The sequence below is a fragment of the Alligator sinensis genome, unplaced genomic scaffold (assembly GCF_000455745.1).
Source record: "Alligator sinensis unplaced genomic scaffold, ASM45574v1 scaffold838_1, whole genome shotgun sequence".
Classification (NCBI taxonomy): Eukaryota; Metazoa; Chordata; order Crocodylia; family Alligatoridae; genus Alligator; species Alligator sinensis.
The window spans coordinates 468,440-484,006 of record NW_005842996.1 but is presented as its reverse complement, the minus strand read 5'-3'; the positions used below and the strand labels follow the sequence as shown (position 1 = coordinate 484,006).

The 15,567-nt window shown below is 41.4% G+C and overlaps 1 protein-coding gene and 1 long non-coding RNA gene across 4 annotated transcripts in view; one reads left to right on the top strand and one right to left on the bottom strand.

Annotated features, from left to right (window-relative positions):
- Positions 1–2,917: 2,917 nt before the first annotated feature.
- LOC102378657 overlaps positions 2,918–15,567 on the bottom strand; it is a 23,718-nt gene continuing 11,068 nt past the window's right edge. Inside the window, exon 4 of the long non-coding RNA XR_003092005.1 lies at positions 2,918–3,045. This is a non-coding gene — a long non-coding RNA (uncharacterized LOC102378657). The remainder of the gene's footprint in view (positions 3,046–15,567) is intronic.
- HORMAD1 (HORMA domain containing 1) overlaps positions 4,907–15,567 on the top strand; it is a 17,088-nt gene continuing 6,427 nt past the window's right edge. For 2 of the 3 annotated variants that reach the window (XM_006036665.3, XM_025193019.1), the window contains exons 1-11: positions 4,907–5,334; positions 5,970–6,018; positions 6,670–6,814; positions 7,939–8,002; positions 9,192–9,228; positions 9,761–9,781; positions 9,882–9,908; positions 11,703–11,770; positions 12,881–13,032; positions 14,035–14,291; positions 15,474–15,540. In XM_006036665.3, coding sequence (XP_006036727.1) covers positions 5,986–6,018; positions 6,670–6,814; positions 7,939–8,002; positions 9,192–9,228; positions 9,761–9,781; positions 9,882–9,908; positions 11,703–11,770; positions 12,881–13,032; positions 14,035–14,291; positions 15,474–15,540 — 871 coding nt within the window. In that variant the 5' untranslated portion in view covers positions 4,907–5,334; positions 5,970–5,985. The remainder of the gene's footprint in view (positions 5,335–5,969; positions 6,019–6,669; positions 6,815–7,938; positions 8,003–9,191; positions 9,229–9,760; positions 9,782–9,881; positions 9,909–11,702; positions 11,771–12,880; positions 13,033–14,034; positions 14,292–15,473; positions 15,541–15,567) is intronic. The other variant, XM_025193020.1, reaches the window with a different exon arrangement.

The following is a 15,567-nucleotide window of genomic DNA, read 5'->3' as shown; positions in this document are numbered from 1 at the left end:
AGCGCACAGCAGAGAAAGGATCCGTGCCCCACGTTACAGGAGTCAGGATATTGCAGTGGGACTGGGAGGATGGTGGAGCCTCTTGCTGCTGAGTCTGAGGCTCAGCTTTGCTGTTTGGCTGTCGTTTCTCTCCAACAGCACTTGGGTGAGTGACCTGAGTGAGTTTTCTCTGGTGCCCATCCCACCAGGCAAGCTGGCAGCCCCAGCAAGGGGGGCAGGAACTGTCCTGGGGGTTAGACTTGCCTCTGAGGCAGCTAGGGACTAGGGCAGGGGCCATAGTGGTGGGGCAGAGAATGGTGCTTCTGGTCAGACTGGGTGGGTTGGATAAGGGAGAAACCACTCATGGATTTTTCCTCCCACAAATCCCCCAACTCCTTATTTGCAGGTGTCTATGATGATCCAGGGTGCACCCAGAAGACGAATCATGCGGTCCTTGTGGTCGGCTATGGCACACTCAATGGACAGGACTACTGGCTTGTGAAGAACAGGTAATGAGAACCTCTCACTGAATCATTTTTTCCTAATCTCATTAATAATCCATCTCTGACTGTGACTGTTCATAAAAACAGAAGTGCCAAACTGGGGCAGACCAGTGGTCCGTGTAGCCCAGTGGTCCATCTACTGTTCAGCATATTTATCCAACATGGGTTGCAATGGATGCTATAGGCAACCACCATTTATTGGGTTAAACTAAAGATCTCCAACCATTCTCTTCAATAGCCATTAATAAATCTGTCATCCATGAGTTTTTTTTAGTCCCTTGCTGAACCTGGCTGTGCTCTGTGCCTCCACCCCTTTCCTCTGGCAATGAATTCCATAAGTTAACTACATGCTTTATAAAAAGGTTAGTTTTAAACCTGTCAACTACAAATTTCAGCAGGTGCCCTCTAGTTTTTTTTATTTTTAGGAGGCAACGGTGTCTTTTGGTCGGTGTGGATTATTCATGTCAGTTTTCCAGCATTCTCTTGGCAGCGGGAAACACATTTGATGAAGTAGCTGAAAAATAACTGAAAGAGGCCATGGAGGGAATATATAGAAAGAGAGATCTGGGAATCAGGTTGGATCCAGCCTGAATGGATCAGTTGGTTCCAGGGTATCTGTGGCTAAAGGACATGTTTTCCATGCCGATGAAGAGGAGTGATGTGTGCGTGTGACTGCACCAATGGACGTTCATTCAGCCTCTGTTAAGCGCATAAGGAACATGTGTTTGGGGAACCATGTTTATGACAAACAGGGTTTATTTTGCTTCTACCTGATCCTGCTGTTTCTCTTTCCAAAAGCTGGGGTGTCTACTTCGGTGACAAAGGCTACATTCGCATGTCAAGGAACCACGGAAACCACTGTGGCATTGCCAGCTACGGCGTCTATCCCCAGATATAGAAGTGCTGTTTGCTTGGAGATGAACTCTTCACATGGAACTGGTTTAAATGACGCACCTTTGGCTTGAATCTTTAATCTGCTTGCTATAGTGAAGAGCAGTGCTGCTGACTTGAAAGACAAGACTGTCCTGTCACCTCTGCCTGGTGGATCTGGGCCGCACAGGAGAGATGAAGAATAAATATGTCTGGGTTGGGTTGAGTTTACCAAGATTTAGGCACTTATTGCTTGCTCCCTTCTACACCTCCAGGGGTTTGGAGGTGGAATTTGTCAGTGTTTGTACTTGGCTCTGAGCCTAGGATGGGATCTGGGAAGAGAAGCTATTCAAGCCCTGTCATGAAACAGGCAGGAACCACCTCTGACATGGCTGTGCAGGAATCAGGGTTGAGCTCAGGTGATGTTGCTCTGACCCCGCTCGGAAGGGCCCCCCGCAACCAGTGCATCCACCCCTCCATGCAATCATGTTGTCTCCTCCAGAACAAGCTGAGCCCGTTTCACGGGGGAGGTGTCCAGGCTGCAGCAGGAATCAGGGTCGAGGTCAGGTGATGTCGCTCTGAGAAAACCAGGACCCAAAGGGACCCCTCACTCCTGACCAGTGCATCCACCCCCCTGCAATCATGTCCTCTCCTCCCAGCCAGTTTCATGGGGGAGGTGTCCCGGCTGCTCGCCCACCTGCCCCTGCTGGGAGGCTCCAGGCTCAGGGCCTGCTTTTGCCCCTTTTTTCTTGTGTCAACCTTGTCCTTGGGCCAACCCAGCATCCACAGTATGCCTTCAGCAGGCACCAATAGGACCCTTCGCACTGTGACCCCTTTGCATGGGAAGAACAGCATGTACAGGCCTCCCGGCCGCTGAAGCTCGGGCCCCAAGGGTGTTGTACCCACGGGCCATGGCCTGGATGTCTCCCAGAATGGCTGGTGATAGAGTGGGAGGGGGCTGGAGCAGGGCCCAGCCTGTGCAGAGAGAAGCCCCCTGCCCCACATAGGTGTGTCCCCCAACAGGCAACACCGCCTCCCTCCCCCAGCTGATGATTGTACAGGAGTTAAGAGCCATCTGGGAAGAAAAACAGCTGCCAGATGTGCTCTGCAGCCTCTGGCACCAGTAGAAGCCCCTGCTCTCTGCTTTCTTCTTTGTGTTTAGAGGAGGTGACTAGTCTGCTCATACAGTTAGCCTGCAGAACCACCGGTCCTTGCCGTTTTCACCTTTTTCCTCCCTCCCCCCTTTTGTCCATAGTGCATTATATTCAGTCACTTGCATGCAACAAGATTGAGACCCTAGGCTTAGGCTGTAACTTCTAGTCCAGGGGACAGTGCTCTTGGCTGAAGTTGTGGGGAACTGCTAGAATAGAAATAAATAAATAACCTGGAGCTGTGTGCTGTATTATGATTCACAATGCACTTTTTCAAATATAAGCCATGCTGTACTTGTTGGATATGGTATAGAAAGAAGTATGCCATGCAGGCTCATCCAAAACAGGTAGAGATCATTTTCTTTAATTAAAATATATTTTCTAAATATTCCTAAATATAGCAACTAAAACACACTCTTTTTTGCTTATTATTTCTCTTTGGCAGCTGGGGTAACTAGCTGGGCCGGAGGCAAGAAACAGGCAATCATTGTGGGATAGGGTCAGATGCCAGTTATCTCCCGATGCAAGAGGTGGACTCTCCCCTGAAAAAAGACAGAAGCATTAAACTTGATATCTCAGACCCTACTTTCCTCTTCATTTTTCTTGGAAATTAATGTCTCAGTATATAACTCCCAAAGAGCTGTATTGAAAAATGCTTTCCCCAGTTTACTTTTTCAAACGTATTGTTACACAGTCCTAAATGAAATGTTTTCTTAAAACTTACTTAAAGGCCTGATTGCCAGACTTTCCACATAAGTCCTGGCTTGTATTGATCAATGTCTAAATAATGTCTACCTAATGAGAGGCTCATGTATTAATGAGAATTAAGTTGACTGCAAGTTATAAGCCGATGCTTTGTCGACATTTTTTAAGCTAAATTTAAAAAAATCAGTAATGATATTTTGCTAGTCTGTAAATGTTGTAAAATAAATATATTTTGCAATCCAGTTTAGTGTAGAAATATGAAAAGGGAATTGGAACAGCACTCTCTCGATGCTTTCCAGCCTACATGACCACTTACATTATAGCAGTGAAAGAGTGACGTTGTAGCAGTGATAGTCCAGAAACTATGCAAGAGGCGAGGATTTTTTAGGGCAGCATCTTTTTATTAGACCAACATTATCCCAAATACACAGTTGGTTCAATAAAAGATATCACCTTAAGAAATCCTTGCCTCTCCCGTTATGGTACAGTTGTCTCTCTGGGCTCCTGCCAAGTTTCTCCATACCATTCCCCCCTAAGGCATGAAATACCTGATTTGATCAAATGTTTGATCATCCTCCTATGGTCTACAGCTAGTACAGGGCATGAGCCCTAAAAATATGGGTATGGCGGTGGCTCTACACGCTGCACTTGCCCCCGATGTGTGAGGGCTAACGCTTAAAGAGGAAAGTGAAAACTTTTATTTGGCTTGGGGAGCAGTGCTTTAATGCTTGAGGGGATAGAAGAAAATCGTTGCACATGGCCCTGGATGAGAGGAGAGGCAACGGGATGAAAAGGGGGAAGTCTGAAGAGCCCAGAGGAGGTGTTAGTTGGAGGTAAGGCTGCCAAACCTCCAGGTTTGCTCTGGAGTCTCCAGGAATGAGATATACATGTCCAGGAGCCTGCTGGGAGTCACCCTGGAGAGAAATTTAGGGTTACCGTGGGGGGGGGAACGGGATGGGCAACTGTGGGTTGGGTGTGCAGGGCACTGGCAGCAGCAGGGGCTGCAGGTCAGGAGTGAGGGGCACTGGCAGGGGTCAGTGGGTCCAGAGCGAGGGGCAGCAGCAGGGCTGGGTGGGGGGTGGCTTGTCAGTGAGGGGCAACAGAATGGGCAGGGGCAGGGCACCAGCATGTCACTGCCCCCCCCATCTAAACCCCCTGCCCCCCACCTCCAGGTGTCCTCTTTTCGGACCTGAAAATACGGTAACCCTAGGTAGCGATAGGGCATTTGTTAAAATAAATATTAAATGTTGAATCCAGTTCATACAGTTGCCCAGTGTATTTTTTAAATGCAACAGGCATGTGCATTTATCTTCCCCATGTGAAGTCTGCACGCGCAACTCATGTACGCAGATACACTGGTGATCTCCCCGAATAGATTCAAACAGAGCTGGAGACCCTAGTCTGGGGGGAGGGGGAAAGCATGAAGGCGCTTTGTCTATGACCCCAGGGAGGAGGGTAGGCAACAGCATGAGGGGGCAAGAGGTGCCTGACATCCCGGGGGGCGACAGTGCAAAGAGGATGTGTGAAATGCCTTGGCAAGTGAGAGAAGATAATGGTGGGAGAAAATCGCCCCAAAAATCCCCCGTGCCAGCTGGGCTGGGGTGGGGGCTGTATGCACACGGCCCCTCGCTGGGGTTCAGCCGTCGGCGCCCGACCTTTTGCGCACGGCCCCTCTGGGCAGCGTAAGGTAAAAAGGCGGGAAACAAGCTCCCGGCTTGGGGCGGCGAGGAAGGGACTGCTTTGCGCACGGCCCTGCTCGGCGGTGGGCGGGGCTGCAGAGGCTGCCCTGAGGCGACTGAGTCCTCTCAGCCTTCCCTTCCCGCTCAGCGCCGTATTTCCTGCAGTCCCTTCAGTTTTCACGTGCCCCTCAGACCCCCTTCTTTGCTCCCTCAAGACACTGCCCCCCCAGCATCACACCAGCGTGCGATGTAGTCCCGTCTCCCCCTCCCCCCGGCCCTCAGCCTGCATTGAATCGCACTTCGGAAGATGTAAAAGCTTCCTCATTCCACATCACAGAGAAGGGGTTGTGCCTGACAAACAAAGCAAAGGGGAAGCTGTGGAAAAGGTGTTTTGCAGGGTCAAAACAGACATAGGCAAATTTATGCACCAAAAGAGGGATGCAACTGGTAGGAAAACACATTTGTATCGGTTTGGGTTTTTGTTTTTTTTTAACTTCTCCTTCAAAATCTTTAAAAACAATAGACAACCCAATCGTGCTGCATTACTTCAGCAAGTGGCCGGGTTGGAGACACGCTGCAGGAGTCTGCGGTTTAGCAGAGCTGGGCATTTACTTCTTAATGCACTCCACTCAATGCATCCCAACCAGTGGTTTTCTTAGGCCGGTTCCTTTTGACCATGTTTTTTTATAGGCAAAAATATATTTCGTAAAGCATTTTAATTTTTTTCTGTCCCAAATGAGGTCCCTCCATAGGCAGGCATGAGGGAGGTGATGGTCCAGACGGGGAGTGATGGAGAACAGCTGTCCTGTTCTCACATGTGTATCTGCCTCTTGAGTTTTGGCTGCTCTGAAAAAAAACCTCCCACAGTCTAATATATAACGGTGAAGCAAGTTGGTATGTGAGCAGTACTCGGGCCGCTAATGGCATGGAGATCAATGGGCTTATTTACATTAATAAAGAGTAGTCACATTAAGATGGATTAAGGATCATGTACTGTGTTGTCAAAAGTGAATGGATAGGCTCTATATATGGGGCATCAAAGTGCAATAGGATGTGAACTGACATCAATATTTTATTAACAGATAGAAGTCTATCAAAATGGCAACTGCACAGATGCAGAGAAGCTCCATGGTATGCCATACTTCCATTTATTTTAATGTGTTTTTTAAAGAGTTTCATAGTCGTTAGGGGCTGAAAGGGACCTTACAGATCATCAAGTCAGCCCCACCCCTGCACGTGAGCAGGAAAGATGTAAATTATTACTGTTACAAGACCCACATCATTAATTTTACTGTAGTTTCATTATGTCCCCAAAATGCACCTTTAAACCCTCTACTCGTGAGTAGTTGAGATTCAAATAATTTATTCTTGTATAAAGAAATATGCTATTCAGGTGTATAATTTATTCTAAATTGCCTGACACGTACATTTGTCAGGGATCAGATAAACACTAGAAAGAAAGAAACACACTGGAGTCAATGAAACTTAGTCAAAATGTACAAAATCAACATATTTTAGAACTGTATTGGATCAGGGCCTTTGACATACTATAAAATAGAGATTATGTCCAAGGAAGGAAGCAGGAGAAGAATGAAGAGTATTTTTTTACGCTTCCTGTTAGTTTCTTTCACATTTAAAAAAAAGTTGGTCAGGGAGTATTTGACTAGTGAAAGAAAACGCATTTGGTTGGCTTTCACCATTATGTCTGAAAAACAAAAGAAAAAAAATTAAAAATCCTGCATACTAGAAATTAATTCCTGTCTTTCTCTCTCTAAATTTTAGAGTGCAGTAGTATTTCCTAATAAAATATCCACTGAACAGCAGTCTTTGGTATTAGTAAAAAGGCTTTTGGCAGTGGCAGTGTCATGCATCACTTACCTAAGAGGAATCTTTCCCGAATGTGCCTACGGAACAAGATACCTAGATGGTAAGAAAGCTGTATTTCACAAGGTCATTGGGGAGTCTTAATGAATTCTTATAAAGTGCTTTCACATCCTTGAAAGTTGCTAGTGGATGTCCGCGTGCGTGGAAGGTATTAGTGAGTGCTGGTGGGTGGGTGTATAGTAAGCCCTGGTTAATTCGTGTATATAGGATAATTTGGCCTCATCAGCCATCTTCCTACAGGCAGATTAGACAGTCGTGGAAGATAATCACCCTTCAGTGCCAGGGATTGCAGAAGGGAAGGAGGAATTTGCCCCTATGTTTTTAATTCACCATTTTTCCAATTGTCTGCAGTGCCACCCTCCAATTTACTAACCGCTGATTACTGGTCTCTACCAGATAATTCATCATTATTTGCATTCCTCTTGAAGTACACACACACACACTATATGAAAATAAAATAAAACTGCACTTCATGTATATGCATATGAGATGCATTGATTTAATTGCATCACATGATGCTGGTCCCAATTTTTGCCTGTTAACAAACATCATCTGCATATTGGTTAATTGCATAAACCACTTAAATTCATAAGAGCTCTTGCTCCCACTGCCTACTTTGTAATGTAACTGTATCCCATTTAACTGCATAATTGATGAAACTGTCTAGGAGTCATCCATTTCTCAAGGCTTCTAAAAAGTAGCCCTGAAATCACTAGGTCCTGTGGATTTCAAGGCCCAAGGTGCTCTGACAGAAAGCAAAGAGCCTTACTGAGGTGAAAAGAGGAAGCTTCTGTTATTAAAAGATGTTTTCACAGGGGGTGGGTATTTGCATACTTACCAGCTTCATCTCTACAACAGCAGTAATACACATGCCCCATGCAGTATACTGCATTTAAACTACAGCTTCAGGATTGAAAAAATATTATGCACTTAAACAGAGTATAAACAGAGTATACTGCTTGTGTCTATATTTATATAGTGTTGTTTCTGTAGGTGAAGATAAAGCTAATTCAGGTGGATGTTCAACAGCTAAAAATGTCAGTAATGCAAATTCTATCATCTGTATTTATGACAAAGAATTGTAAGAGCTTATTCTAGCTAACCTGGTTGTTCTGTATTGTAACAGCACTTTTTTTCTGTATAAAACATCATTTTTCTTTATTTGAGATCTCTGTGTCAAAATTTTGAGGGAAGACAAAACCTGCCCTGGATCTAGTCAGTTGGTGAAATGGTATGTCAATTACAATATATATATATATATAAGAAAGTTATCATATGTAAAGTCTGAAAGTTGACTGTCTAGTTTTCTCTGGTTATTAAAAATAGTTTACTAGTAATGAATGACTGCTCAGAAAGCGTTTGTAATACTTTGTATTTACTGTTTCCTCATGGATAAATCAGGATTTGTCCATTTCAGTCCCATATAATAGTCTTACCTTGTGTATATCCATTTATGGAAAAGTTTACAGTTTTAGTAAAAAGTCAGTATATTTGCAACTAAACATGTAAGTAGTTCCGAGTCAGTGGGCCAACTCACATATTTAAAGTTATGCCAGACCTTAAGCATCCTTTTAAAGCCGGCAAAGACAAGTTCATGCAAACTGATTCTGGTATCAGGTATGTATCTGAACAATCGTTATTGACTTTTCTCATTAATCCTTGAGCAGCCTGCTTCTGTTTTCTTCCACCTTGCCTATTAATTTCTGCACTACAGGAAAATTGCTGTCCAGGAAGAACGGGGAGTGCTGTACGCTCACTTTCCCCTGGTGTAAATAACTGCCCAAAGTGCTTGTGAATGGAAAATCCAGCCCTTATTCTTTACCGGTTGTGGCTGAGATATGGTATTTGTATAAACTTTCCATAACTAAACATGTATGTGCACATAATGCAACGAGACTGATTATTACTTTTTTCCCCCTAAAGTGCCATTGGGATATGGCAAATACCAGATACACTGTGGTTCAGTGTATATTTTGGTATCTCTTTTTTTGCCTATTTTCATCACGATGTAAAATAAATTTTCAACTTTTAAATAACAAGCCAAAACAATAGTTTTCTTGATTTTTGTCATTCAAAAATGTGGAGACTTAAATGAAATAGACAGTTAAACTTATTAAATTACTTATGAACATAAATGTTAGAAAGTGTTGGAAAATTGTAGATGTACAATTTAATTATATTTTTATTCATCCTTTGAAAAGTCTGGCATGTTTGGGGTGTTACAAACATAATAATTAATTGTATCTATTACTAGTAATAAGAGGACAAAAATAATGGAATAAACCTTGTTTATTACTTCTGTAATTTAATATTAAAAAGCATTAAATGCAAGAATTTCATCTTGAAGGAATATTTTATTTAATCAGAAGCAAACAAATGATAATTAATAGCAGATAGAAAATATTATTTGATTTTTGCAGGATGTTGGGATGCTATGATGCTTTGCAGAAAAAATATGTAAGTCTTCCTGAATAATTTTGTTATATTTTAATAAACTGAAATATTGCCGATTTGTATAATTCCGATAGCTGACACTGTGGGTATGGGGCTTACTAGTTACAATATAGCAACAATTTAATAAGGTATAACAAATAATGGTGATTTATAATGCTCAGCATCTCACAGGAAATGGCCCATAATTCTTGATGCTAGAGATTTGTGTCCAGTTTATATTAGCTGAGGATCTGGCACCAGAAGATTGGAAAAAAATTCTGATATCCTGATGCAGAAAAAGTACTTGAAATCAATTGTACTCATACACTTGCTTAACATTAAGCATGTGCATAAATAATTTGCTACTTAGAAAAGGAAGTAAATACATATTTAAGTGCTTAGCGGAATCAGGGCCCTAAATCCCACCTGTTGTTTTATTTCAGCCAATAATCTACAACAGTTTATAGATTCAAAAAAACAAAATAGGTTTTTGAGCAAGATTATCTTGGAGGATATATTTAATTGATTGTTACTTTCTTAATTATATCTTAAACAGCTACGAATGATTGTCCTAGCAGTAAGTACCTTTATAGTATTTAACCTTCCTTTCAAAATAAACGTATTTATATGCATTTATTTGTAGTCTCATATTTATATGATTTATTTTTAAAATCCAGGTCTATACCCATCCAGAAGATCCTCAGGTAAACTTAATATGATATTGATGTTTGACTGATGCTAGTACATTTACAATAAAATGTATGTATAGAAACATCACAATACTTAACATCTGGTGCATGTTGATGCTGCTATTTATATAAAGAAACATGGTAATATAGGAATTGTCAGACCTCATCAGAACAGTTAGACCAGTATCTTGCATCCAACTGATGTTGGAGAGGAAGGTGCAAATCCCATAGTGAACGCTTAGGGAGTATTCTGCTGTAAGGGAAATTTCTTCCTAATTTGTACAGCAAATTCCATATATTCTTCCCAGTCAAATGTAATCTTATTTATCTGGCCACTGGGTGTCACCAGAGCTCTGTTTTGATGTGGATGAGCTAGCATTGATACTAGCTAAGGAGGTTATAAAATAAGGAATGCAAAACTCTAGAACTCTTGAGTTTTGCATTCCTTTTATTAGACCAACTGAGTAGATTCTCTCTGATTAGAGTTTTAATACCTTTTATTAGACCAACTGAGAAACCTAAAAATAAAAAAGTCTTTTTCTGCAAGCTTTCGGGCACACACACCCTTCATCAGGCTCAGGGAAAACTAAAGATGGTAAAAACTCCCCATAGGTAGGAAATAAACTTCATTTTTGCATATATAATAAGGAGTCTTTTTTGTGGGGGGGTTTAAAGAAAAACCTTCCACTTCAATATTCATTTTTATCATAATGTGTAATAGTCACTTATGTAAAACTTTGGCTAAAAACATGCACCGAATCAGGCAATAAAATTACAATTTACAGAGTTTGTTAAAATGGTACAATAAAAGTATGCATTCTATTTAATTTTCTCTCTTACCCTTTCTGCAACAATGCAGATACACCTGGTGAGTATAGGACAAAAGGCAGGGTAGAAATGCACCTTTTATAGACTAACTAAATAAAACAGAGAGGATGAACACAAGTTCAGTTTATTAGATGCTGTGAAAGGACCTACAGAAAGCAAGAGTGTAAGGAGAGAGAGATTAAAATACAAAAGACAAGGAGGTGGGAGAGAGAGATAGTGGGGAGGGGGCCAGTGCTTGAAGAGGAAAGCAAAGGAGCAGCAAACCCATAGGAACTTCCAAAGGGGTCATGAAAACTACTCCAGGTCATGAGATAAGAATCCCAGTTGATCCTTGTTCCTTGTAAAGGGCAAGCTGTGACTCATTAGAGAGAAGCCAAATTGGTTTTTCTTCATTGAAATGGAAAGATCTATTCTCCTCTTTATCTCATAAAAAATAAGCAAGACCATAAATAATAGTTAAATCATATTTGATTCTTATCTGAACATGGAGTCCGACACCATCTACTCATAACGAATGCAAACCTCATTAAAGCAAAGGACAGTCTAGTATTGGCCTCCTGTTGTTTATCATTTCCTAGAGAAGACGGGTAGATTTCTAAATTACACTTTACTAATCTCAAAAAAGAAGTTTGAGAAAATCTCACTGTTACATATCTGTATGCCGGCATCTTTAAATATGAAATTAATAATGTCAGATTGTAAGAAAAGACTATTGACATTGCTTTTGATGGTTACAAAAAGTATATAATAAATTGGGCAGAAAAAATATCATAACAGGTCATTATGAAATTAGAAAATTGTAATCCCTGGAGATCACATTACAATGATGTATCATGACTGTTGTTTGACATGGACATTTCATTTAAAAGGCATGAAAGGTTGGTATACTCCAGACACAGGGAACCAGGAACAATCCTGTAATTTCACGTAGCAATTGGTACTTTATCTCCTGCTTACATAATCACGGTGTTTTATGTTTAGACAGTTACAGAATGTTATCAATTCAAATTCAAGTACACCAACAGTGGGCCAGTCATGGATTTCACCAGGTACTGTTTTCCTTATTGCTTTGCAGTTTACAGTGTATTTTTTTAGGAAACCGAGTGAAAAACTTTAGCGCCCTCTCTTATCTGTTGTCTGATTTCTGGAAGTTGAATCTTAAGATTTAAGTTTAATAAGGGAACATACTCTCCATACAAACCTATCATGAAGATGAGTTATAAGCAGCCTTATTACTGAGTATTAGTAAATATTTAGATTTAATGGGGCCTTCCATTTGTTGCCCCCTTCTGACTTCTTCTACAGAAGCATGTGCCCACAGAGATGTTTTTGGGTGCACACAGTTGAAAAACACAATGCTTTTTAGATTTTAAAGAGTTGCATACTTTAGGCCAGATAAACAAGCACTTCCTGCATTTTTGATTAACAGAACTCTTCTCCACCCCCCCACCCCCTCTTCTCAGACATAAAATGCTCATTCACTTAACATGCTTGGACACTAATTCTGCAGAGATTTACATACGCAAGGACTTGCAGAACTGCCAGGTGAAGTGAATAGCAGTTTTTGCAGGGAGGCAGTTAGCCTTGTTAGTCTGAAGTTAGGTAAAAGGCAAAGTAGAGATGCACCTTATAGATTAACTGAATCAGAAATGCATAAGCTTTCTTGAGCAAAAGCTTATGTCAGCATTTGATGAAGTGAGCTCTTGCTCATTAAACTATATGCATCTCCAATTTAATTAGTTTATAAGGTGCCTCTCAACCCTAATTTTTTGCAGCATGTGAGGGTAAGCTCAGATGTATGTCTCTGCATGTTTGGAACCTTGAAATGTACCAATTTCTCCTTGGGTATTTGGAGGGTAAGATTTTTTCAAACAGCACGTATATTGCAAAGTACAGGAGTGGGTTTCATTACTGTCTGAACAATGATGGTGTCCTGGTGTTGCTTGTTTCAAGTGTGATCCCAACAAGTTTTGAGAACACGCAATTGTCTTAGGACATATATGTACTCACGGCTTCTTGAAGTCAGACCTGTATGATGATAATGTGATATTTGCTTCCTTGACATATTTAGAGAAACTTAAAAGAAATTAACTTTATTAGTGTAACATTAGAAACAATGCAATCTCCATAGAAGATCTGAATCCTTTGCTCATCCTTAGTAAGAATAAAGGAAATGACTCCAACATCACGTGTGCAGACACCAAGAAAGCAAGCATCCTCCTCATTCGCAAGATTTACGTTCTGATGCAGAACCTGGGCCCATTACCTTGTGATGTCTGCTTGACAATGAAGCTCTTTTATTATGATGAAGGTACTGTTTCCACATAATTTTTATTTATTTTCTGTATAAACAGTCATTTTCGATTACTGTAATGATATTGTTTCCATATATTGTTACCAATGTTAAGGCTAAACAACTGTGAGGTTTTTTTTCCCCATGTGTCTTTTTGCTTGTGCAGTCCTGAATTTTTTAAGTTCTAGTGAAAAACTATTGGCCCTTTTGAAGTCAAAGAAAGTTTTGCTATTGATTTCAGTGAAACCAGGATTTCACATTTTTATTTATTTTGATGTGCCTAAATGGCACATACCAGCTGCATACATGCCATAACTTAAACACAGCTTGTGATTCAGCTCGGCACATGCAAGCCTACTAAACATGCTCAGGAGGGCCACATTTGGCAGCCAAATAGAATTGCCCAGGTACACGGATGAATCCTGAAAAGGTTTGTCAGGTGGGAGGGAGTAGGATGGCCTTGCCATCTTTTAGCCGAATAGTCTGGTGGTTAGGACACTTCCCCAGAGAGGAGACCTGGGTTATAGGCTCCTCTAGCCTAGATTGAATTGATCTGCTGTTTCCTAGCACATTCTAATATAATAAAATACTTTGTCTGTCTGTCTGTCTGTTTGTAATGCTTTATTTGCACTCTGCTTGGTTGTCTCGGCAGCCAGTCACAATGCTGACTGAAACGGCCAGAGTGCTCTAAGAGTATTCCGGACAGGAGGCAGCAGCATGGCGGATCGCCGCCATGATGGTGGGGACGGAGAGGATGGAGTGAGAGGGCGCCAAGGCCAGCGCTGCTGGCCTGGCTCCCGCCCTGGCCCTGCTCTCTGGAGGTGGTGGCAGGACAGGGTGCTGGCTGAGGGGGATGGCAGGGCAGGCTTCCCCCCCACCTCCTGCTCCTGGGAGGTGGCGGCAGCAGCACAGGGTGGTGGGTGGCAGCACTTTGTCCCCGCCCACCCCCCCCACCTCATTCCTGATGGGCAATTGGCTAGTTTCCATATAACAGTGTATCACATCCATTCTTTTCTACAGTTACACCACCTGATTACCAACCTCCAGGTTTTAAAGAAGGTGATTGTGAAGGAATGATATTTGAGGGGGAACCCATGTACCTAAATGTGGGTGAGGTGCCAACTCCATTTCACATGCTGAAAGTTAAAGTGACAACTGAGAGGGAACGAATGGAAAATATTGATAAAACCATATTAAAGCAAGGAGACACTAAGGTGCCTCTTCAGGCAGTAAGACGGGACAAAGATGGTCCAGGGGAACGGAACAGACACACAAATGTAAGGGCTCAAACACTAAGTGCAATTTGTAATTAAAATGCTTTAACATTTGAAGCCTATAGAAAAGGGTCACTGATCAGTTATATTGTCCACTGAGTTTTATTTAAAGCATTATGTTGCCAAATATATCCAGACAAGCTTATTTCTATTTATTTACATTTGTTTTCTTAACTTTACTGCTCAAACTGGAGCTATCTGTTTTTAAAATACATGAAGCTGTGCATCAGGGTAATGCAGGTGATCTTTGGTATAAAATGCCATGGGACATTTCACAAGACGAAAAGGTAGGGAGCAGGTAGTTGTTATGATGTCCTAGATACATTCCAATTTCATTACATTATGTCTACCTAAATCTTCCCATTCATTTGAAGTGAATAGATTATTTTCATATGCCCTAAACTAACATAGTATTTCTAGCACACGCAAATTTTGTGCTTCTGTGTCCACATTTCCATTTTCTTGCTTTCCATGATCTTGATTTTTGCCAGCACTCATGCATGAGTACTGGAACTAGTCACATCAGTAAAATTATCCATATGCATAAGAATTTGTAAGATTGGTGTCTAAATGTTGAGAGATTGTTAGTTCTAATTTTGAACCCAGATTGAACTACTTACAGTGGAGCAATGATGATGCCATAGTTAAAAATTGTGGCAGAAATTGTATTTGACAGTGACCTTAGCAAAAACCCGGGCAGATGAACTGCCCAGAGGCATGAAATGTGTGACAGTCAAACTCATCTAGCTGTTGGTAGCAGTGTGTAAGGTCATGATTCTCAGCAAGGGTGGTGTGGCACCCTGAAGAGCCTTGAAATCTTTTCAAGTGTTCTGTGGGATGCCACAAAATGTTAGTACTGCTAGATTTGCAAGCATGATTCTTAAGAATAAACTCAGAGATTTCAAATAAATCCATTTGTGGTCTTCCTCAGTTATGCCAGAAAATCATCTCTCCAGCCCTGTTTCAATTATTTTAATATTTTGGGTGGTTGGGATGTCTCCTGATTACTAAATGAAGTTCCTTCTTATGTTAATAATTACAGTGTCAGAATAAAAGACAAGATTCTTACTCCCAGCAAGGCCAAATCTCATTAGTTAAGTTTAATATTTTTATTCCACTGAGAATCAATGTACAATTTACAGACTATCTGTTTTCTTTCTCTCTCTCCCTCTTTTTTTTCCTTAGGAAGATTTTGTCACAGACAATAAAGTGGAAGATCAGAAAAAAGCAATTAGACATTTAGATGTTGAAGGTAATATATATATATATATATATATAA